Source organism: Brienomyrus brachyistius, chromosome 2 (assembly GCF_023856365.1).
Source record: "Brienomyrus brachyistius isolate T26 chromosome 2, BBRACH_0.4, whole genome shotgun sequence".
Lineage (NCBI taxonomy): Eukaryota > Metazoa > Chordata > Actinopteri > Osteoglossiformes > Mormyridae > Brienomyrus > Brienomyrus brachyistius.
Genome location: NC_064534.1, coordinates 31,662,160 through 31,687,865, shown reverse-complemented (window position 1 = coordinate 31,687,865; position 25,706 = coordinate 31,662,160). Strand labels below are relative to the sequence as shown.

Here is a 25,706-nt window from a genome sequence, read left to right as displayed (position 1 = left end):
CCCAGGGTCGCCTGGCAAATGGACGACCCCGCGATCCGACCCCAAGCTTAGCCCCCACCTGTTTATCTCCGTGTTTGCGAGTCTCACAGAACCAAAGAAGGAATCATTTCTATGTAGCCGGTCTTCTGCTGGAACGAACAGAAAACAAAAGTGTCTTTGGTTACATCTGCCCAGCAGAAATGTCCATAGACAAATATGTTGAGATTCTGAGGCACTGATTGGTGCAAATTCACAAAAAAAACACAGGATCAAATCATAAAAACACAACAGTAAGGTGTTCGGTTTGCAAACATTACAGAAGCAATTGTTTTTCAAATTGTGCAGGATGTGTTTTCATCAGATGATATTAAGATTCTGCTGAATCTGAAATGATGTAGAATCATACTTTTTACTTACTGTATATATAATATATGGTACAATGGGATCAAATTCTCAAATTCTATATGCACATGCATTTGCTGGTAAATTGCAAGATTATTTATTGTACACTGTACATTACAGAATAATTTTAATGTAAAAAAAACTCATTTCCAGTTTTTAGCATTAATATTCACGTTAGCATCCGTGTAACAAATGACAAATACATTCTCCCTTGTCTGCTATATTCTCACGTTTTTTATCTGGCATGTAAGCTCAGCATTCTGTATGTAAACAGTGTATTAATATTCAAAGCTGTATTGCTGTTTCGGTTGACTTTCCAGAATAGAAAATACTCGCGCACTGTAACTAACAGCCATTATATAAAACACGCTCTGTGTCTCCTTTACAGTATATACATCAAAGTCTGCACTGTGAGGCAAGCGACAAATGATAAATCTACATTTGAAACAGAGGGGGGAGCCCTTTCTTACTTAAATAATTGCATTTTGTTCAGCATAATGCATACTCAACTATTTTGAACCCATTTTGGGCTAGTTGAATTATTAGCATTATAATATAATTAATAATTATATTATATATTATATAAAAATAATTAATAATTAATAATGCACATATCACACCCTGAATAATAATAATAATAACAATAATAATAACAATTATAATAATAATCAATTATCAATGACCAATGATAAACATGCTATTTTTGAGTCTGAAGCTCCAGACTGAAGACCGGACGACCAGCTACTGTGGACACCAGGAGTCGATTTGACTGTACCTACTATTAAATATTAATGATGCTTATGTTACCGTAGGACAAAATCCTGCAATGCCTGCATGCACTGTGTGCCGGCGATGGCCCGTCACGCTTTGGGACAGTCCCCCCTACGGCCACAGACACACCCATTTTGTCCCAGTCCGTTTTTCGATTTCTATTTGGTGGAAAAAAGTCGGCTGTTGCGCATAGATTTTTTTTTACGAAAACCGGTCCCTTAATTCCCTGTACCCTGTGCCAAATATAGGGTAAGAAATCAGGAATTTCCTCCTGCCACTCCTGCAAATGCAAGCGAAAATAGAGAGAGGAAAAACGAGACCTACAGCCAAGATCTGCGCTTAAGCTTCCATTTCCGCCCAGAAAAACGGACTTGTGCTGCTTCACAACTTCATGATGCCTTATGTGACCTCCGCTAACTACCCAGGATTAAAGGGGTAGGAGATTATTATTGGTTAAAATGACGAAACAATAAGCGAAAAGCGATGCTCCGCTTTCTTAATTATTTAGCGGCTTTGCAAGTGTGTGGAGCACATGCAGAAATGCCTTTGTTTCGGTGAAGTGGGAGAAAAGTCGTTCCCATGAAGAGGAAGCTTGTCAGCGTGGACAAGTTTGGGTTTTGTAACTTTGTTTTTCCCACCTTCTTCAGCTGGATCGGCGCTGCTGTACTTTATCGCGCTTAAGGACGGGGACGTGGGTTGCATCGGCTTGTTTTAATGCAGAATTTGGATTATCCCGCATCTGGATAAAAGTATATGTGAACTACTTTGCAGTCGTCAAACGTATGTATGCCCACTATAGACTCCTGGGGGGAGAGAAAAAGAAGTGCTGCAAAGCGAGCAAGAGGAAGATACGCAGAAACTTTCCGCTTCTGAAGGGGAGGAATGCCCGACAAAAGGAGCGCCTGGAAGGATGCTGTTTCTTGTAACATGGAGTCGAAAAACACTTTTGTATTTGCTGTGCTGCTCTGTTTGACCTTCTGCCCGGTTTTCACGCAAGAACTTAACCCAAAAGGCAGGAATGTGTGCAAAATCCCGGGGTAAGTCATTCTCGCCTAGGACAACATCTAGGCGCGCAAGTACAGTTCAAAGACTTTATTCATATAGTGAGATTTTAATATCGCGTGTGCAGAAAATGTTAAAATAACGGTGTAAAATAAAATAATGCATTTTCAAACTTAAGTTTAGGAAACTGTAAAAGGCTACGCCTCCAGTTGAAGGCTTTGGCAGGATCCTCAGCGCAGCGCCTTTTGGTAAAGCAATTAGGACCTTCGGTTGCTCTGTAACGGCGTTTCGGGTCGAAATGAATTCATTTGCCGGGTCTGAACGAAAAGCATAGCAAATCTATCACTTCGTGTTTTTTTTTTTTTTGTCTTTTTCTGTATGCATGTAATTAAAACGCACAGATGTAATGAAAAACTACAGACTTCCAGATGTGCACAACTGGAATGTACAGGTACACGGAAATTCCGCAAGGGGGCGCATCTTTTCAGCTTCTTTATACACGGATAAAAGTCCGTTTTGTTGCGTACATTTCAGTAAGCTCTCTATTTTCACTGTTTCACTGGTAATAGCCCCTTTCTCTTTTTTTAAGTGGGTTGTCAAATAGGATATTTTGTTGCTAAAATGTATCTCTTCGACATACTTTATTTAGTTCCTTTACCCAAGTCTGCATGTTTCGTTGAAGTATAATTCAGTAGTAAACGACTACATGAAAAACCTGGGAAATTCATTAGGTTTTTACAGCTGTTGCAGGATGGTCTGTTTCAGATCTTCCCAGCCTTTTTTCTATTTTCAAGCAACCTGGAAACTTAACGTGGTTCGATTTAAAGCGCTGTTGTTTTTCTTGAAAACAACACACGCACTGTTAACTATAAGCAATTTATGTTCATTTAGATTTTTTGTTTGAAATTATTATTAGTTCTTGGTTATTGATTCTTTTCCAGCAATGAAACATAGTAAATTAGAAAGTAATTAATCATTTATTTTATTGTTATTGTTGCCTTCGCAATTTGTGTGTATAGGCCAAATAACGACAACAAAAACAAAACAAAAAATCACGTTGTGAATCGATTTAGTAATATAATGAGGCTTTTAAATTAATTATACCCAACACAGTCAATTTATGTTCTGTTTAATCGTATTTTAAAAGCACTGTTGCTTTTGGGAAAAAAATATCTAAAAATTTTATAGTCCTGGTGAAGGGTGGGAGCCAAACAGCCAGCCAGAAGCTGATTCGCAGTGAAACCTGCAGGTGATTCAAACTGACCGCTAACTTTTAAGAGGATGAACTGTTACTTCTGAATAAAGGTGTTCATAAAATCAGTGTAGCCAAGAGCACGTTATAAATATTAAAATTCGTACGTAAATATACACTGCATACTGCTGCATCCTGTCTGGTTTCGCCAGGAGTTACATCCTCTCACATTTGAAGCTTCCGTTTTTATATTTTGTGATTTCGGTTTTCACATATGAGTTACACCAAACTATTTTCATTATTGTTCCTTTTCAAGATTAGGTAGTACATGCTTTTGCATGTGCCCTGCATGTACTTTCCCAAGCAGTCATAATCATTTCATCCTTTCTGTTGGACTCTTTCATAGACAGTGCAGTGCTTTTGTGAGATTTGTATCAAAAGTGAGTGAGGAGGAGAAGATCGAACAAGAATTGGTCACCAAAGAACGTTCGTCTTCAGCTGTATGAAAGAATTGCGGATACCATCAAGAAAATACTGAGAAAAAGCAAGTGATTCTTGGCACTGCTGACTGATGACAGCACCAGCTTATTGGACAGACTATCGGTAGATAATAACAAGCTCTGTTAGGCTGTAGCTTATTGTGGGTAAACTTCAGTTTAAACTGTCTGTGGCCTTCTCCTTCCCAGGATATTGGGATCAGTATGGAAGTTCTGTGCCCTGAGAAATGATTAATGTAATTTCGGTCCATATCGAATTAACAGCCACCAAAACCATTGACATAACTGGTGCTGTAAACGTCTTGTTTAAAGAGCACAACATGTCCTCAGTCAATTTGAAATATGGTCTTGATGAAGAGTATTTTCCCTTTGAACTATAGTTACCTCTGTACAGACACTCGCCGTAGGGCCCTGCTGCCGTGGCGACCATGCCTTTTAAGTCACATGCTTTGTGTGTGTGTGTGTGTGTGTGTGTGTGTGTGTGTGTGTGTGTGTGTGTGTGTGTGTGTGTGCGTGTGTGTACCTGTGCGTGTGTGTGTATACGTGTGCGTGTGTGGGGATATATTAAATTTTTCAGCCCCCCGCAAGGGAAACTAAATTTTATAAAAATCTGTGACTACAATCAAAAAGACTAAAAATGCCAAAAGACTTGCATTTTGTGTAGTTACTTGTGATTAAGGTGAGACCTGGGTAGGGGTTAAGGGTGTCGTATTTAGGATTAGGGGTTTTGCTCATAGAAATGAATGGACGTTCCTCACAAAGATATGAATGCAAATGTGTGTGTGTGTGTGTGTGTGTGTGTGTGTGTCTGTGTGTGTGCGTGGTCCAGGTATAAATTGCATTAAGTGGACCAAATGTCCGTACAATGTGTTAAAAACATGCTGTTTTGATGTTGTAAGGATATATTTTTTTATTTATTCATTCATTCATTCACTCCCACTAGGGGAATTTCAAGTTTATAAAAATCTGTGACTGCAATCAAAAAAGTAAAAATGCCACAAGTATTTTATTTAGTTACTTATGATTAAGCTTAGAGCTGGGTAGGGGTTAAGGATGTCCTGACTGGGATTATGGTTTTCCCATAGAAATGAATGGAAGGTCCTTATTTAGATAGGTATGCCAGTGTGTGTGTGTGTGTGTGTGTGTGTGTTTCATGTGCTCCAGGGCTACAGCACTAGACAAAGAAGCAAACACTGCTGACAATCCATAAAAAAACCCCATCAGCTAGACGGAAAAGCTTCAGGAGAATTCAGAATCTGACAGTTTTGCTACATACATTTCCATCAGGCTCATGTTCTGTGAACAGCATCCCAAAGGGCCAAAAGGCATCATTAAAGTAGATGCAGCCCTTTTCATCAGTGGAATTCCACAGCATGAGGGCTCAATGGGGAGCATCGTAGGCTCAAACCTCCAGGTTTGGGGCCTGATTCATGGCCCCAGCAGGATGTGTGGAGGTTGCATGATCTCCATGTGTTGGGTCAGCTTTCCTTGGGTACGGTGGTGTCCTCCGTAATAAAACATGTGGTTAGCTATGACAGCTATGATGTGATATCTCTCAGATATGAACTAGCATCTGTAAATTGCCCATAGTCTTTGTAAGCGAATGTGTGCCCAGTGATGGGCTAGCATCCTATCCAAGGTGTCATTTGCCTCATCACTTGAACCTGTACCCTACCCCAGACACCACAGAGCAAAAGGCAGTGATACTGCCTGGATGGGTCACCAATCCAAAAGAGGTCTCATACTCTCGCATGCAACAGGCCACTTAGAGACACAAATTTAGCTAAATGTATGTCTTTGGACTGCAGGAGGAAACCAAAATGCCCTGAGGATATGCACACACACAGAACTAACGTGGGAACTGAGTAGCTGAGCCCTGGAGGTGTGAGACTGACCACTTGTCCTACACAATCTGCCATGTTAAAATGCTGATATCACGTTACACATGTGTGATAGTGACATTACAAGGTCAGCTGGGTTAAGACCTTCAGTAAGTTACACCAAACAATTTTCATTATTGTTCCTTTTCAAGATTAGGTAGTACATGCTTTTGCATGTGCCCTGCATGTACTTTCCCAAGCAGTCATAATCATTTCATCCTTTCTGTTGGACTCTTTCATAGACAGTGCAGTGCTTTTGTGAGAATTGTATCAAAAGTGAGTGAGGAGGAGAAGATCGAACAAGAATTGGTCACCAAAGAACGTTCGTCTTCAGCTGTATGAAAGAATTGCAGATACCATCAAGAAAATACTGAGAAAAAGCAAGTGATTCTTGGCACTGCTGACTGATGACAGCACCAGCTTATTGGACAGACTATCGGTAGATAATAACAAGCTCTGTTAGGCTGTAGCTTATTAAAATTTTCAACTCCTTTTTTGCTTTGTATTTATATTAATATATTTATCACAGAAATTTCAAATATTACCATGTGAATTTTCATAGCCTTACCTATGGTCACAAGTTTTGGGTAGTGACTGAAAATATGAAATTGTGGATACAAGCAGCAGAAATGCGTTTCCTTCATCTAGCCTCGACCTTAGGGATAGGGTGAGGAGCTCGGACATCCAGGAGGAGCTCAAACTAGAGTCTCTCCTTCTCTGCATCGAAAGGAGCCAGTTGAGGTGGTTCAGGCATCTATCTGGGACGCCTCCTGGGTGGGACCCTGGGGAGGTGTTTCAGGCATGTCCAACCAGGAGGAGGCCCCCAGGGCAGACTCAGGACGTGCTGGAGAGACTAAATCTCTCAGCTACCATACTTTGTCACTGAATGGCAGCTGAGTTTAATTGTTATCTGGACATTTTGTATTATCATCATTGTTTCAGACAATATATTTTTTTCAGAAAAGCAGTGTAGAGTGAGCAAGACAAACAGGGATGTTGTTTTGTTTTGTCACAGGAAAGCACCGCAACTTAAACTTTGGCAAAGGCAGTGTAAAACCCTTTTTGTGGTCTTTTTCTAGGGGAAATGACTCACAGCAACATTAGTTGTCTTATTTATAGATCAGCTCCATCTGGCTTAAAGGACCTGACATATATATTGCTTTGTTCCTTGTGACAGGAAAAGTCAAGACGCAGCATTGTTAAGGATGAGTGTAACAGTCAATATGAATGATTTCTGGGGTTCTGAAACATTTATGCTTAGTAAGAAAGGGTCTTTAAAAAGTAGTAGCCTATTTTTGGAGTGTATAATTTGAAATGTATAGAAAATGTACAGGGGTGAGGTGTAATGCTGAGATGAACAAAACAGGCCATATGTGAAAATAGAAATCAAAAAATGTAAAAACGGATGTTTCAAAGGTGAAAGGATGTAACTTCATCACTCCTGGCGAAACCAAATAGGTGCTGTGATGTGCGCCAGGGATTCGTTGTCTGTCGCCATCAGCCGAGGATTTAAAAAACAACAACAAGCACGACACTCTGTGGTGGTAATAATGTTCTCTGCTGATGCCATGAACACCACATCGATGCTGAGGCTCCTAGCAGCGTGCAGTTGATGTAACCTTGTCTAATCTTTTAATATTAAAGTGTTTATCCATTGAGGAACTAATTGCTAACACCTTCCTGATTTTAAGCTGCAGGGCTTTTTCGAGTAGCACTTATGATGGCCTCATACAGGCAGTTTCTTCAGACCTGGGAAGCTGTCAAACTATGTGATGCACTAATATACAAAGAACCCCTGTAGGGCTTTGCAGTCAGTAGCTGTAAATCTTGCAACAAATACACACTGCAGTCTCCATGAGTCGGTTATGCTTTGTTTTCTTTCCAAGAGATTGTTAGTGGAGTTATGCTGGGTGATGAGAGAGTCAGGGAGGGTGAGGGGTCATCCGTAGCGGGGAAAAAAAGAAACCCTCTTTGATTGAATGCAGGAAGTGGCCCCATACACCTCTCAGGAAATGACAACGTGCCCGGGGCGTCCCGGGGGTCACGCAGATGGGAGGTGAAGACGGCAGCCCATCTGTCCACTTCGAAGAGTTAGGGGCTGGGAAACAGGCAACGGAGCTATGAAACTCTCACGAAAACCAGCCTTCTTTTCGGCTATTAGTCTACGCCGGCTGACATTGCAATAGCCATAATGAAATATGCATGTGTGTGTGAGGGTGCATACAGCAGGTTACGCTCCCTGTATGTATTGGCTGAGGAACGTCGCTTTTGGGGCTACGTGGAGATCACACAGGAGGATCTCACCATCTTCCTCGTCTACTAAGCCGCTACCAAAGCTCACGCTCCTGACCTCCCTGCTCTCCAGGTCTCCGGGATTCCACTGCTGTCCTGGGTGGAGCCAACTGGGAGACGAATGCTTGACACGTAAGTACCGTCCGCAGCGCTCCTCTAGGCGTGCTGCAAGATCTATGTCATGTGACACATTTGATATACTGTCCGCCCTCCACAGCGCTCTGCGAAGGCAACTTCACCTGTAAGGAGAACGAGGTGTGTGTGAGGCCCAACGAGTGCCGCTGTCGCCATGGATACTTTGGAGCCAGCTGCGATACGAGTAAGTGCCCCATCCCCGTCTGAAGCAGAAAGCGGGCACTGCACAGGGTGCATGTGAGGTGCTGGCGAGGTTCCAGTGCGAGATCTGAAAGCACTGGTTTGGGTTTGAAGCAGCGCCATTCCGGGAATTCCAAGGAACGCAAGAGCTGGACTCGATTCAGAGCTGAAAAATGTCTTTAATTTAAAACACGCTTAAAAATCAAAGATTTAGACAGATGAACCGAGACTGCAGTATAAAATGAAACCAGTACATTCAGTTCGAACAGAATAACACAGTCACCACATTACTGCCATTTATTTCATTATATAATCTAAAGTGAAATTCAGAAAAGTCCATTATTTTATTCAGAATCTTCATTCTCCTGTTCAAGGAGATATCAATAAGAGTATATTTCTTATAATACACACTATATTCTTTGTGTAGTTAAAAGTACACTTCTACGGACATCTACAGGTAATCATTTCCAGCATCAGTACATTCATCTATACTTCAAAGACTTACATCACTCTATTCTAACACTCCACTTTTACAGAGCACTGTTTCTCACTTGGTTGGTTGTGACACCATTTTCATTGGGTCCCAGATTGTGTGCTTAAAACAACAACTATCTTGAAAACTTACCTTATTTGTAATGTGGGACTTTTCGTAACAAATGATGGGCAATGATGTCCTGCAAATTGTTTTCTGTTTGGTAAAGTTACCTGTAAATTTGGATCAAAATTAAAAAATTGAATTCTGATGTAATGTGAGGCCTGAAGCAGCCGAGAACCACTGTTATAAAATATATTCTCAGTCAGGTATACTGCAGGAGTATTTTCTTTAATTAACGCTCAAGTTGTGATGTTTTGTTTGACTTAATATCCATTTACACTATTTTTACCCTAAACTGTTGTGTCTCAGTATGTATGACTGCCGCTAAGAGTTTTGGGCCAGTTATGTTGACAAAGGCGCAATAGAGAAATCAATTTGAATATATTAAAAATATATATTAATTTCACTATATTCATTTTGTCAATTCAATTTGTCCGTTTCAGCTGAAGACATATGCCGCAGTAGAGCTTATATCACGTCTGTGTTCTCTATGCGCCCCCCCTCCCCCCCCCCGTGTTCTGTCTGCCCCCACCCCCACACAGAGTGCCCCAGTCAGTTCTGGGGGCCAGACTGCAAGGGGAAGTGCATGTGCCACCCCAACGGGCAATGCGACGATGTGACGGGCGAGTGCACGTGCAACCCCAATCGCTGGGGACCCAACTGCGAGAACGCCTGCTCCTGTCAGAAGGGCAAATGCGACCAGGCCACGGGCAAGTGCAGCTGCAACCCAGGCGTCTGGGGGCCGCAGTGCTCGCAGGTCTGTTACTGCAGCGTCAACTCCGTGTGCGAGCAGACGGCCGGCCGCTGCATCTGCAACCCAGGCTACTACGGGCGCAACTGCGGGGCGCAGTGCGTCTGCAGCGGCTCGCCGTGCGAGCAGTTCACCGGCCGCTGCCAGTGCCGCGAGCGCCTCTGGGGGCCTCGCTGTGAGCGCTACTGCCAGTGTGTGAACGGCAGGTGCAACCCCACCGATGGCTCGTGCACCTGCTCCCCAGGCTACCGCGGCAAGTTCTGCAGGGAGCCCTGCCCCGCCGGGTTCTACGGCCAGAACTGCAGGCACAGGTGAGTGCGGAGGCGTGGCGGCCTCCAGTGACGCCGTCCGTGGGTCCCGCTAACACAGTGGTACAGATGGGTGCTTCATCAACTGAGATGAGATTGTTATGATATAAGATGAATATATATGGTGTCCTGCTACAAACTGGCACCCCCCCCCCCACAGGTTCACGACAGTCCTGCACTGAATAAGTACTTGTGTAAAATGGATGAATGGATAGTGAATCAAATGAAGCTGTTTCTATTAGATAATATATTACCTCACCACCGGAGCAGTTCAGTCGCTCAGTGCATAGCATTATTGCCTCCCGGGTTGGAGGTTAAAATCTACTAGAGACTTTCTGTGTGTGGAGCTCCCACAGTCCAAAGACAGGTGTTTAGGTGTTTCTAGGCAGTTTATCATGTATAATTACACTTGCCCTGCGATGCACTGATATCCCATCAAAGGTGCACAACAACTCAATTCTGATCATGATTAAGACACTTGACCAGGATCTACCTTTAGGCATAAATTTTGGGAAGGATTCTTCTGGCTCCCAATTCTTCCTTCTCATTCAGTTCCCATAATTCCAGTTCTCACTCTCCATTCCCACACGATCTTCCCGCTGCCTTCATCCCCCACAGATGTGGCCACTGCAAGGGCCAGCAGCCGTGCAAGGTGACGGAGGGCCGCTGCGTGACGTGCGAGCGCGGCTGGAATGGCACCAAGTGCGACCAGATGTGCACGCCGGGTTTCTTCGGCGAGAACTGCAAGGACGTCTGCCCACCATGCAAGGACGGCCACTTCTGCAGCCGCATCGATGGCAAATGCTCCCACTGTAACCCCGGCTGGACCGGGGATCGGTACGTGAAAAACCTCACTCCTAAACTCCCTTCTTGTTTACATTCTTTCTTTCATCTTATTGGGCATTTGAGGTTCGGCAGGCCGGAAATGCTCATCGGGAATGCTTTTAAGCTCCGCCATGATTCTAGAGATCTCCAGAAAGTTCCAGGAGGGCATGTGGAAAACCGCTCTTCTTCCTCTGTTTCATTCTGCAGGTGTGAGACCAGGTGTCCCAATGGGACGTATGGCGAGAACTGCGAGAACAACTGTAGCCACTGCTTCAACGGGGACTGCCACTTCGAAACGGGGGAGTGTTTGTGTGACCCCGGCTTTCACGGCACCTTGTGAGTGGGAGCCTCCGACCCCCAGGCCTGCCCCTCCGCTCCCATTGCACATTGAGGTCTCTCTTGCCACCACGTTGCATCATGCTGGCCTCACTCTTTTGGCAGTAGGCCTCTCAGAAAGACCAGCATGAAAATCTCAATGTTGGGATCTACGCCTGTGCTGGTTCGTTCAGCAGATACTTCTACAAGCACATCCCTGCCCTTTTGTGTAGGATTCCCCCCCCCCCCACACCCCCACCCACTTTTAAGATTCCTACTTTAATATATCAAGCCTGGGATACATAGGTTCACTTTAACACCGCAGCTAAGGATAGTGTGGCATTGGGATAGTGTGGCATCTCCTCTCTTACGTTCTGATCCCTTGACCATGATTAAAAAACTTGAACGTACCTTCATTGGGGCTATTTACAATTTGATTTGTTGAAATGAAGAGTATTTGTCGTTTTATTCAAATTTAATGTGCCAATGGGGGTAAATTAAAGAGGTACTTGGGGAACTTAGTGATTTAGAAGAGGCCACTGTTTAAATTTAATACTTATAGCAAAAAGATGGAGGACAGAAATTGGATTAAACTGATCAGTGTGTGTAGAAAGACCTGCATGACAAAGATTCCTCTTTCCCATCAGGGTTACATAGCTGACATCGCGGTGCACATCTGTTTACATTTAGCGTCTTGTTGCTAAGAGCCCCCCGCCCCCCCCGCCTGGCTTTTAGGGCGGTTTCTCACACAGTTATCCGAGGCCGGATAGCATCTCCAGGGCGGCTATGCTGTTTGCACAGTGATGAGTCAGAGCGATTTGCCAGACGTAGCCTGTCCCCAGGCTCCCGATGTCCTTGTCACAGGGGCCTAATGGACACAGATATGTTGAAACAAGCTGACGGAAGCACATTGCGCCCCCCCCCCCCCCCCCCCCCGAGAAAGAAAAGCCCTGGAGGGGAAGGGAGGAGCACAGTGCTTCCGTTGGAGGCAGGCAGGCGCTGAAGGCAGGAGTGCTGTCTTCCTGGCTCACGGTGCTTATTTGTTTGTACCCCCTACAGACCCTCGGTGCTGAATCCGTACATTTTTTTACCCCATCATGGGACAAACAAAAATAAAGCCAGTCAGTAATGTAGGCTACAGTCGCACGGTCATGATTCTGCTGACCCGACTCTGCCTCCACGTCGCCCGCCTTTCATGCGGTTTCCACTACACGCCGCTGCGTTCTCTCTCCCGACGCCTCTCACTCGCCCCTCCCAGGTGGAATACGCTCGTGGTCCCGTTCCCTTCCACCGCGGTTTTACACACCCATGATGCCGGGGGAGGGGGGTCCCATAAAGGAACACCCAGATCGAGTCTAGCCAGAATGTCAAAGAGATGAATAGACGAGAGACGACCATTATCCTTCAGCCACATCTGTGGTGACGTGAAGTTGTGTGGTAGATAATTGGCTTAGTTACCCTCTTTATCCAAGAGCAAACAAGGTTTATTATACAAAACAAAATCAAAATGAGTCCCCCTACAAAGCGAAACATCACTTAAACCTTAAACCTCAAAGGGCCACAGCAAGCCCAAAGCACTGCATTCGTGCCTCTGTCACGCGTACCCCCAGTGTGCAAAGCTGAGCCTATTTACACCCAGCCAGCCCAGTACTCTTAACAGGATCAGCTGGATTTCCTTACCTAAGGAGCTTATTGGCATGAGTCTGGTGATCGATCACCATGCAATCCAAACTGGCCAGTGTAACCCAGGTCCAAGCCATGATGCCATGTATGTGTTAACATATGGTGACACATCCAAAGGCTTATTACTGATCTAGTGTGACTGAATAGTTAAACAGTAAGTCGGCCAGTATGAGTTATGAATTAACTGTTACCTCCCATAAAAATATTTGGTGATTGGCATTTTTGTATTATGTCTTTGCATAATAGAAAACCCATTTACTGTACTTTAAATATTGTATTTGAATATGAGACAAAGTTTTAGTAGTAAACCTCAGTTTTCACAGCTGAGGAACATGATATCTACTGATTTTTTACATTTATGTTTTTGCAGATGATCCAAGATTTTCTATCTGTCCATTATTATTTGTTTTTGCCAATTTTCTCTGTTTTGTTAAGTTTAATTTGAAGTAATTTTGTAAAAACTGACAAATGCTGGAATTATCATTACTGAAAGCTGCTATTACTGCATGTGTAGTAATAATAAGAGTAATAATAGATAATACTGCACGCTGTCTCCCTCTCACAGCTGCAATCTGACCTGCGAGTCTGGCCAGTATGGTGTGAACTGCGCACAGACGTGCCCCTGCCACGACCGGAGGTGCAACCCTGTCTCCGGGGCCTGCAACTTGTGTAAGACCCTTCAGTTACTTCATCTTCCCAAAAACTTCAGCTCATTCAGCAGATCTGCATCTGAACTTCTCCCTGCCCCCTCCCCCCCCAGACACTCCCGCAGGGCCAAGAAATCAAGAACTTCGTAATTAGCTGGCAAGTAAAACCAGGCGTTTACGAGGTCTGGGGAGAGAGTGCTGTTGAATGGGTTTCCTAGCACTCTGACTAATATCTGGGTGGAAAGATTACATGGTTTGTTGTGTTGTTCAGTGATGCAGACACTGATAAGGTGAAGCGGTATCGTTGCCTTATAACTCAGGGTGTCGCCCCCCCCCCCCCCCTTGTGCCCTGAATTTGCTGGGATAACTGCTTGGATGGTAGATGTATGTTTATGGAAGTATTCAAACGTTACGGTGATATAAGCAGTTTGTTTCCTAGTCCTGAATGCAGGTTTACATGCGTTAAGCTGCCAGCTGCTAAATTCACATGACAGAGACATCTGTGTTACGGCGTCTGGAAGGCTGAGGCTAGCGATCTCCTTCTTGCCTGATACTTAGTTGTAACTCCACTAGTGTCTACTAATGCTTTACTAATACGTTAAACATAGGGGCCTTTCTTTGTTCAGGGAATGGGGTTTAAGGAACTACCCAATCACCAAACCACAAGCTGAAGTAAACCGCCCTTCAAGCGAAAAAGGATGCATCCACATTCAAAACAAAAACATGTTCTCAACCCTTGGCATTACCCCAGTGGAAACTTCTGTAGAAATTTCCAGTAAAATTTTCAGCTGATTTCAAATAGATTTTTGGACAGTCGCACTGCTCTGTTGGTTTGGGTTACCTGCTAGCTGCTCATTCACGTAACAGAGACGCCTGTGTCATTGCATTAGTGAGGCGCCTCATTCCCAGCACAGGTGTTGTACTCATGGCCGTATTTAAATACTCTGGTGCTAAATACAACAGGATTCTTTATTTGTGCCTTTAAGACCCTTAATAAAACAATGCTGAATTGTATTTTCTTTTGATGTATTAAGACGGAATGTATAATAAAAAAATTATTTGAACTTGTTGCATTACTGAAGGCAATGACATCAAACATCCAGACTACTAATCGAACACAGGGCTGTGGGAGTGTGATAATTGTATATAATTATATTTTAGCTGTTTCAGTAACAGAGAGTATATTCTAAGAAAAGCCGAAAAATACGGAATATACATAAACCTGTGGATCAAACTCTGTAGTTGACTGATAATAGCAGCTAACATGACATGCAACAGTGTTCTGTACTTGCAGATCTGCTCAGGTTGCCATGGTGAAACTGTGAGACTGGGGGGTGTATGACAGAGGGTTGACCTCCGTGGTACCGGAAGGGCGGGATCCACGTGGTTACAGGATTAATTCCCAGGGGACATTGCTGGGAAGCTGTGATGATGTGATAGTGTCTTATCTCTCTTTGCGTCACGATGAATACAGGAGATGATTGTTTGTCTAGACATTTCAAAGTAAATGGTTAAGATAAACTAGGATATGTTGAAGGTCATAGTTCATGATTAGGGTCTTCAAATGTAGTGTCTTATATGACCGTGCTGATTGGATGAAAGATAATTGTTAAGGCAGTGTGTGGTCATAATGTTACAACAGTAAGAGACATACAAACAAAGCAATTTTATAAAGAGATTGCAACCTAAATAAGCGAGTCAGGTTACCAATTGTCCTTTGTGGAGGAGGAAGAGGGGGATGAGATGAGATTACTATATTTTTGTGTCTGTATGTTTTATATTATTTGATCTTCTGAGGCAAGGTATCTGCTTCTTGCCTGAAACTTAGTTGTAACTCCACTAGTGTCTACTAATGCTTTACTAATACGTTAAACATAGGGGCCTTTCTTTGTTCAGGGAATGGGGTTTAAGGAACTACCCAATCCCCAAACCACAAGCTGAAGTAAACCGCCCTTCAAGCGAAAAAGGATGTATCCACATTCAAAACAAAAATATGTTCTCAACCCTTGGCATTACCCCAGTGGAAACTTCTGTAGAAATTTCCAGTATAATTTTCAGCTGATTTCAAATAGATTTTTGGACAGTCGCACGGCTCTGTTGGTTTGGGTTACAGATGCCTACCAGTAAACTCACTGTTGACGTATTGGTGACTGACATTGATCAGTATGTACTAGTCAAAACAAACTAAAAAGGTGTCCTGTTTGAATTTTTTGTTAGTCTGCAACTGTAGTAAAATTAACCGAATCAGTTAATTTGGAGAGACAAGCTGTTAACCGTGCAAATGTCATTAAGAAATATATGGGTGTTTTAGATAAGGAAAAAAAAAAGACAAAATATGGAAATAATCAGTCAATGGGGTCGGTTTTGTCACCCAAGGCAGAATTAGAGTGCTATGCTATGCAGACAGGTTATGCAGCAAAGATGCTCCCTGGGTAGACGAAGGTGTTAATGCTAGCTCTGCTAGCACATGACGGGATGGGGGGCTTTGCACCCACCCCCAAACCCCATCTACATCGTGTACAACAGGCCATGGAGTTCTTGGGGCTGGTAATAGCAGTGATCACTACTGTAGTTAGCAGAAACCTAAAACTCGGGTGTATAATTTACTCTTGTGAGATAATGCTTAAGGACTCCTGTGTTTCGCCAAGTTTCTTGTGCAATATTTGAGTGCTATGGAAAGTGTTGCTGCAAATTGCCTCTGAATGTAGAATTTCGCTCTGATTACCAGGCTAATTCTTATCAGTGTTGGTTTCACAGTTCCTTACTGTGGAGACATACATTACATACTTACAATTTGGACCTTTCTTTCGGAAGGAGCCCCACATATGTGTGTTGGTTGCAGAGGAAATTAGAATGAAAAAAACGGGCGTGAAGGTCCATTTAGCCTAGTAACTACAAACAGGCTTCGAAGTATTATAAGAACACCTGAGGGTTCAGAGTGGGTAGATCCCTCTGGTTGTGGTGTGTTTATACCCCCTACGGTTGGGCTCTCCTTTTAGTCCAGCAGATAATGTGGCATGGTAATCTGCTAGTTGTTGGTTCGCCTTCAAGGTGAGCTTTGCTGCAACAGAACTTAGTGAAATTGCTTAACCTACTCTATGTGTAAATATACAGTTGTTTTGAGTAAATGCTTGAGAGGCAGATATCTACAGTAGCCATGTCCTCGGTGAGGGTCACATGCCAATCCAAGCCAGCATCATGACACCCGAAAGAGGGTAATGGCCAGGTGGCGCTCTGGGCTGACGGCCTGACACTTCTCCGCCCTTTCAGTGCCTAACCAGAGGATGGGCGTGATTGCAGCCGGATCCCTAGTCACCTTCCTCCTCCTCGTCCTCCTCTCTCTCCTGTGCTGCTGCTTCCTCTGCAAAAAGAGAGACGAAAACAAGTAAGTGGCTGAAATGTCTGCTGGGGGCGACGTGGGGGATTCTGAGGGATGGGCATGTCAACTTCTTACCAGAGACATAATCCACCTCATAACTTGTGCAAACGTTTTTGCAAAACATTTGTTTTTTAAGAATTCGTTTACATTGTGTAAAGACAGAAGCATGCTGATTTCACATTGTGGAACACATGGCTTGTACGATGAGAAGATGTACCAAAATGTACCATCCCTCATTGTGATTTTGTCATTCTGGCTGCATCAGTTGCAGCTGGTGGCCCATCCAGATGTGCGCTTCGGTTTGCATTGTTGCATTTGGCCTGTGTGCATGTGCACAGCCTGCGATGTTCCTGCACAGCGCTTAGCTTTGGGGCGCGCTGTAAATCTGTGGCTTTTTGTCCCCCCCCCCCCCCCCCAACACCACCAGCAGCCAAAAAGCCAAACGGCTCCTCTGTGGAAGGTTCAGCCGAATCAGCACCAAGCTGCCCCGGATTCCGCTGAGACGACAGAAGTTGCCCAAAGTTGTTGGTATGACCCCTCACCCCGCGATCAGCACCCATCCACCCCCCCCCCCAGCCATTACATCAACCTCGTGTCTGGGGATAGCCCCCCCTTGCTTCCACAGGGCCCCATCTCCTGGAAATATGCAATCACATATATTCTGTGGACTGTTCTTTCTGGAAGCCATATTGTCTTATCGCTCAACGTACCCTCGCCCTGCCAACTCTGTGGTGCGTCGTGGCAGAGCGTAGCAAATATGCCGTGTCACGCTTTTGCCACAGCTTGAACGAGGCATAAAGATGGGTCACACCGTGTAGTGAGACTCAGCCCCCAAGGCCAGCCTGGACTTTGCGATGCCCGGTCCCCTTGGTCTGCTCTCACACTGTAAATAGCCCTCGGTCGTCTGCGGTGACTCCCCGAAGGGTCTGCAGTTTCATTTGAATGGAATGTTCTGGTCCCGAGCTCTGTTGTTCTTGGCGGACGCAAGTGCCATGTGTTCATATTATTACAACCCAAAACAGGCGCGCTTTCTTTCTTTACCCTTTCCCTCTTCCTGAAAAAAACAGCGGTTTTTTTAGGAGAGCGCTTAGATATAAAAGAATCGGAAGTGCCAGGGTAATCAACGAGCAGGTTCCTTTCCCATCACCGGCGTCGTTTTGTGGCTCCAACAGACCCCAAGAACCCAGGCTGGTGTCAGGAAAACATTCAGGCAGCTGGAGCAGAAGAAGCAGCTCAGCTGTACTGTTGGGGATCTCTGCATTTTAAAAATGTCATCCTCATAACTCATAACTACCCTGAAAGCACCTGTAAAAATCACGGATGGGTTGACTTGCTGAATACATTGCGAAAATCCCAACACCAAAGCCTGGAAATGAGTTCTCAGAAGTGAAATTTCTCCCAGTTTCAGAGTATGTTTTAAATAATATTTGATTATGCCTTAAACATTAATCTCTGACTTGGCATCAAAATAATGACATCACTAACACAGCTATGAGGTGAGAGCTAGCATCCTACACAAATAAATGACTTTCTATATATTTCTATATAGTCGTTCGACCTTGGCTGCTGGTTTGGGGGTCGTTAAAGGGCTTTGACCTCCTTTTGACTTCTCAGCTGAAAGGCATGTGCTTGGCAGCATGCTTGACGGACGATACATGCAAGTGGTTGTCCCTCTATCACGCTTAGGCAGGCGGCACAAAAACAACATTGTTTTGCTTAGCAAGTGACGATAATTTTTTTTTAACCCTGCTTGGAATTTTTAACTTTTTAGAAGATCTTCGTAAATGAAGGGAAAGAAGTCATCCTTTACACAAGATGGCAGTAAAAAGGCAATCTTTTTTTTTATAAGTGGGACAGCTGGGCTGACTCACGAACAAACAAACCTTTCATTCTGGTAATGTAAACTCTGGACTGCAGTTGTACTTGTGTGGGAATCTTACAGAGTGGGATTGCGAAGAGAGTGCACCCGGCACCGGGAGTGAGGCTAGATGTGAAGTAAGAGGTAGAGTGTTGGGGAAGTGAGCTGAAAACAACTCAGTTGTATATAAGAATGAAAATTCAAGATTGGGGAAAGAGGAACGGCCTCTTCCTCAAAGTCTGCAGCTTTTCATACTCTCTGTCCCTCTCCGGCTCTGTTCTCCTCGTTGCCCGGCTGACGGAGCGAGATCTGTCTGCTGTTTGAAACCTTACCCTCGAATGGGCTCTGGAGTCCTGTGCATACCACGGGGGGTGGGGGGGGGGGTGGGGGGGCTTCTCTGAGCCTCCAACGGGAAGTGGCCAGATTTATCCGGGCCTGTGTCAGACCTGTGATTTATCTGCGGCAGGGTCTCTGGCAACAGATGTTGGAGATGGGGGGTGGGAGGTCAGGGAGACTTAAGGGAGATGAAGGGGGTATAGCCCAGAAAGAGGTACTCTGGCAAAATACAGCCTACTTGTGACACCTGAGAACACTTTGTTGACTGCCACCCCTCTAAGGGGGCAGTTTATGTCACCTGCAGCTCGGCCTTACATAAGTTCCCCCTCCCACCCAAACCTATTGGTACAATCCTTTCAGAAAAGTGCTGCAGATCTGGGACACCTGCTGCGTCAAACTCGGGCACCAAACAACTATGAGTGTCTCTGCAGCTGGAGCTCATCAGGGGCCCGGTTTTAGTCCAAAAGCTCCTTCTAAGGTTTGCCTCAGTGGGGCCCATTCTCTGCTAAACCCAACCTGAGCTAAACTTCACGTTATCGTTTCCCACTGAAGGGTCACAAGTCGGTCTCAAATGCCAATGAAAAGGAATTTGATGGGCTCAGGTTTGACCGAAACTAGGGAATCCTCATTGCATCATGGGAAATGAGAGAGGTGGGAAGTAGAAATCCCACGTGCACTTGCATGGAGAGTTTGTGCTACTTTCTTGGAGTTTTGGCTTTGGGAGGGTAGCATGGCTTCCAGGTATAATTGTGCTGTAATGGTATTTCCTCACAGGAGTTACAGTCCTTGGTCTTCAGCAGTGAGGTGAAGCAAGCTTCTAGCTCCAAAAGAAACTGTCAGGCAGAATCATGTCAACAATTAAAATCTGAACGATTTAATATCAGGATCTCATAGTTTGCATGAACACTCTTGGGTCTAGGCCTGAGATTATTTTAACTGACATTTAAAAAAACGTACAGTGTATATTTCCATCCAGGCCTAAAGAAATTCCCTCTGATATTTTCTTGGATGACTTGGAAGAATGTCAAGACATGCCTGAATTTTATGGGAGTTTCCTGGGATTATTTTTTTATTTATCAAGCACAAATAGATCGGCATCGAGTATCATCGCCTCATGCGGTCAGCAGCCAGTTGCCTTCCAGTCTGCGAGTGGATGAGAAAAAGACCACAGCCGTGCCCCAGCTGTCCCTCTGGGTCAGCAGAAAAAGGCTACATCAAAGCAGGAGAGGAGAACAAGCAGTCATAACAAAGTACCGCCATGACATACCACGCCCAGCTGTTATGGTGCTGAAGCCAAGCTCTGCCTAAATAATGCTGATGGGGTCACTGTTCTTGTCACTCTGTGACAGAACTTTTTTAGTCCACATGACCTCATTTTCAGTTTATACTCAACTCTTTCGCTGTTCTGTTGTATTGAATCTGATGTAGTGTAAGAGTTCTGAAATCAAGGCCCAAGCCATGATACAAATGTTCACCAGCACCCCCAAACCCATTACATTACCGGTGTTACAAAACACATTTTCCTTTTCACAATTAACACTTAAACACATGTAAAACTCGAAATTATTATTCTATTTAAAGTTAGGGCAAGATGTATATTTTGCAAATATTACACATTACACCTTCCAACTGTATGTGTCAACATGACTCTTTTCGTCCAGTCATGGCCTGCAGCTGCGGTAAAAGCTAGGTAGTTTCATTAGCTCAAGATAGATAATAACCCAGAGATTGCAGACGCCCCCCCCCCCCAGGCACATTCAAGACAGCAGTGTGGGAACCTTTTGCTTATCCAGTATAGTATAGTATTAGTATTTTTTGATTTTTTGTTTACATGGTTATTTTATGTGAAGTTATGGTAATCTAACATGATCTTAAGTTGGTGATTAGTAAGGTAGTTGATGATTAACCATAAGTAAACCCCAGTAGTTTTTCACAATTTTTTCTAATTCACCCCTCACCCCTCCCTCCAAAAAAAAAATGAGGAATGGACTGAACCATGGCTCAGAATTCGAAGTCTGAACCGAATCGTGGATTTGAAGAATCGTTACACCCCTAGCTGACTTGAACAGTTTCTCCCAGTGAGGCTGAGTAGCTGAGGCATTGTGTTTTTCTCCTTTGACTGCTCAGTGGCCCACCATGACCCAGAGAACGCCTTCAACTGCCGTTTCATTGAGCCTCCTTCAGCAGCAGAGCAACATTCTCCATCCTGGTCCTCCCAAGAATCCTTCTCCTCCTTTGAGAACAGTGATGATGGCCCTGTTTACTGCATTCCCCATGAAGGTAAGGGACCTTGAATCCACAGCAGTGTTTTGATTCAGTCAGAAACCTAATAGAAGACAAACCTGCAGGTCAGCCATGTGCAGGATGTTTCTTAGCGTCCCCCTAGTGAACTGATCCATAGCATCAGATACCCACACCTTCCTCAAGGAAGGCCAAGACATATGCTGGCCTTCATATTAAAGAGAAATGCATTTTTGTCCCAAAGTAACTTTGTCGGTCTAAAAACAGATTGTTGCTCTTTAGACTCTGTTGCAGAGAACAAAGATAAGGGGTACACCAATGGAAGCACAGAAAAAACTGGCCCAAATGATGAAGATGCAGGGGAGTACACATCACTGAAAGACACGGGTTCCAGCAAACAGTCCACAGCGGAAAACGTCGAGACTCCGCTGCTGAAGTCGGCCGACAGCGATGGCTCGATGAGCGGCTCCGAGTCCGCTGCCGGCGCAGTGTACGCTCAGGTTTCCAAACAGTCGAAGGACGAGGATGATAGCCGGGGAGAGGACATCAAGGGCAATGGCAAGCCTCCTTCCCCAGAGAGAGCAAAGCCAAGGCCACCAGATCCTTCCACCAAGCCCAAGGTCTCCTGGATACATGGAACAGTTGGGGCTAACCAGGCTGAGAAGGGCCAGGTGACAGCAAAGGAGAAAAAGAGGAGCACAAGTGATGTCTCTGTGAAGAGTGAGGAAAAGCATAGGATGAAGGAGAAGAGCAGCAAGCACCGGGAACAAAGGCATACAGAGGCCAAGAATAACGAGGGGAGCCAATCTCTCAGCAAACAGAAAACTCAGAAGAGCAGGCCAGGCCAGGAGCAGATAGAGCACATCAATGGAGCGGTGCAGAATGCCCTGAAGAAGATTGGAAACTTCCATCTAGACAGGAAGGGGGGAGACTCCCAACCTCCCAAAAGCCCAAGCAAGGTACGCTCCGAGGTCATTCATCCCCACGTGAACTCAGAGGCGGCCAGCTTACTGGCAGCCCAGCTGAAGGAGAAGACGCAGAGCATCAACAGGAATGAGGGCACTCTCAAGCCCAATGGTTTCTCCACACCCCAGGCCCAGCGTGAGAAGCCCACCCCACCTCAAAAGGCAAAACGCTCTTCAGCGGGCATGAGCCAGAATCCTAGCAAACCACTGCTGCCGACTTCAAGCAACCTGCAGAAGATGGTGGCCCCGATCTCTGAAACGCTCTCACATGAACCCAAAAGCCCCGAGAAACTAGACTCAAACAGCTCGGGGGTAGGTGACGGGGGAGAGTCCACACCAAAGAAGACGCCCATCAAAAAGCCCCCCAGAAAGAAAGGCAAGGAAGGAACTTTGGATTCAGAAACTAAGATCCATCCCAAGATCGCAATAATGCCCCCTCAGATGGTGAAATAGACTGTAAGTTCCTTCCAAACAATCAGCGACATGGGATGTTTTCATTTGGAGACGCCTAGGACCACAGTCAATGCAAACAGGAAACAAATGATTGAGTAATTTTCCATCATCAAGGATATGATATGATTTTTGAATTTTTAATTCTCTGAACGAAAATCGAGAACAAATATTAGTAATTAGACATGGATGACAGCTATTCTGCAGCTGAGTCAACACAGTGCGGAAAATGACATTCGCTATAACTAAAAGCAACGATTTAACAGCCTTTCAACTTTTTATACTTGCAATTTAGAATTTTTTTATCGTTAACAAAGGATAATGATGAGTACTGAGTTCTGACAGTGGCAAGCTATCTTAGCTTTTTTCTAGTTGAATGTTATGACTACCACTATGTATCTTCCATTGTATCCAATATATTCCAGACACTTGTTTCATCATTATTTATGTGTGTGTGTGTATGTACATATATATGTATATATATATATATATATATATATATATATATATGTATATATATATATGTGTTATTTCATACAGCTATAATCTATGAAAACGAAGACAAGTTTCAAGCATGAAAGGTACTGAGATGTTGAAGGCTTTCTGTGGACTGTTCATATGCTAATGATCAAAGAATCTTGGTTGCCAGATATTAGTGAACTGACTGCATTATTTATGAGAAGATGTGGTTGCCAGTTGCTTCCACACAGAACTGGTATTTATGCTGTATATATATTGCTTCTTTGAATGCTGAAACAGCAGTGGGGATGCATTTGGACAATGGTGCAAAGGCATTAGGTGAAGGACTTTCACTATGGTCAGTGTTACAAGATAAATCTCGTGTGACAGTTAAATCCTGAGCACTGGTTTACGCCCTGTGTGCAGTCGCTCTCTGCGATGCTTTGTGTTAAGATTATTTTTGATCTATTTCAGTTGTCACTATTCGGAGATGAGGTAGCGTATTTCATAACCCATTTTCCATCAAGCAAAGCAGTAATGAAAAAACAGTGTTAGAAAAGTGTGTAAAACAGGTCTTCAGAGCTCAGAGACCTTGTCTGTCTTTGAAGTACATGCCATACTCATTTCCCTTAGCAACCGCTAGCCAGTTGACCACACCCTGTCCGATGAAAGATTGGTGCGAGTTTCCAGTATCTTTGTGCAAGTTTCCAGTATCTTCAACCATGTGCGAGAGCTAACAGCCCGACGTTCTTCCGAGAATTCCTGGGTTTGCCTACCCACTTTGCCACGACAGGAGGATGCTAGTGGGGGAGCATCCCAGACACCACATGCGTGCTCCTCATCTGCTGATAATGGCCACAAGACAGACAACCATCTTCAGGGACGAATAACTGGAAATTATTTTGTCGTCATCGCTGTCCCGTCCAGTAATAGCTTTCTCTTTTTAATCGGTTGTAATTTTTTTTTTCACCATGCAGAGCACCTCCTTCACAGCTGGTGTAAAGAAATTAGTCATTGGTTAGTTTCTCCAGCTATAAAATTCGTCTTAATTCAAAACAAGAGAATTCAGAGGGTTGTGTCATAGTGCTATGTAATCAGACTGCTAGTATTTTAAGGTACTAAGGTATTTTAAGGTAACACTCAAAACAGGTATATGTTTGGAATATTACCAGTCACTTCTTCTGTATCCACCATGCTGTGTAAAAGCTTGAATACATTAAATGCCAAAATCAACAAGCCTTGACCATTCCGTCAGTGTTTGTTGAACACCCTACTGAAAAACTGTAAGGGGATGTATTGTTAAGTTGAAAAACAGCTGCTCACAGACACCGATCCAGCGAGTCTGTGAGGGAGACATTTACACGCATTCAAAACCTTTACGTACAAAATAACACATTTCTGTTCTGGCAGAAATGTTTAGGCCTATAGCGAGTAATCAGAAACGGTTTATTCACTAATAAACCCGAAACTGAATAAAACTATTCTGGACCTGTTTTGTTTGCCTAGAAAATCAATTTTTTAAAATTAGTTTTTTAAAATAGTTTTTTCTCCTGTCTTGGAGAATAATAAGCGCTTGTTATTCAAAGAAAAAAAATGTGTGGGTGTGTATATATATATATATATATATATATATATATATATATATATAGACACACACACACAGGCTCTTTCGGTAAACTGGATATAGCCAAAGTGTTGAACACAGTGTATTTTAATACTAGTTTGTGGTTGTTTTTTTCAAAAATTTTCACAATACCTGTTGAAGTGTTAACATAGAGGCATTTAGTGTATGTCGTTAGGCTTTCATTGGAACTAAAAGTCCCCGTAAATGCTAATGAAATGTTTTTGTGTTGTTTGTTTCTAAGGTACAAGTACTTCCTACATTACAACCATTATTATTATTTTTGTACTTGTAAAAAAATCGGAACAGTATTATTGTTAATACGTGTAAGCTGTGCTTATATGATTTGATTTGCTACTTCGTGTTACTTTTTGTCTATGAACTGGCTTTCATATTTTATTTTATTTCCTTTAAAAGTAACTTTGGCTTTAAGAATGAGAACATACTTCGTTTACTACAGATATGTTTTGCTGGGAAGTTCCTGCTCTTGTGCTGAAGATGTTACTACTTTCAGTTTGAGGTTAAATGATTATTTTTTTCTAAAATAACAGCTGTTACGGCATAAGGTATGTTACTTTTTTAATTGCTTCTGTTACCATTTTTGTTGTAAGGACAGTCACATTCTTTCTGCGCATATCACAGTATAACCACAGCCACTAAAATATGTTTCACTGATATCTGAAAAAGTCATACGGAAATAGAATGGAAGGCTGGGAAGTGACTACATATTTAGCTAGCTTCAGTAAATTTCTGGACCTCGGGTCTGAAAGCACCTGTGCAACGTAGCCGCAAGACTGTCATTATCTTCATTGTTTCTGTTGGTTTGTCCACTGTTTTTTTTTTGTCGTTCTACCTTGTAATTGATTCAGTGTTTTTTTTTTTAATTGATAAAATAAAAACAAATGTGTATGCATTGTCACATGGTTGCTTAATAATGTCTTTA

At 43.6% G+C, this 25,706-nt stretch overlaps 1 protein-coding gene across 2 annotated transcripts; it reads left to right on the top strand.

The window, feature by feature from the left end:
- The first annotated feature begins 1,298 nt into the window (after positions 1–1,298).
- On the top strand, positions 1,299–25,682 carry scarf2 (scavenger receptor class F, member 2). Of its 2 annotated transcripts, none has more exons than XM_048994973.1 (11): positions 1,299–2,189; positions 8,089–8,147; positions 8,233–8,334; positions 9,468–9,987; positions 10,603–10,821; positions 11,017–11,145; positions 13,373–13,476; positions 16,725–16,839; positions 17,264–17,361; positions 21,155–21,307; positions 21,551–25,682. In XM_048994973.1, the coding sequence occupies exons 1-11, from the start codon at positions 2,035–2,037 to the stop codon at positions 22,684–22,686; spliced, it is 2,790 nt and encodes a 929-aa protein (XP_048850930.1). In that variant the 5' UTR covers positions 1,299–2,034; the 3' UTR covers positions 22,687–25,682. The 2 variants fall into 2 exon arrangements, with proteins under 2 accessions (XP_048850930.1, XP_048850920.1); XM_048994963.1 differs by having other exon boundaries at positions 17,261–17,361.
- The last annotated feature ends 24 nt before the right edge of the window (positions 25,683–25,706 follow it).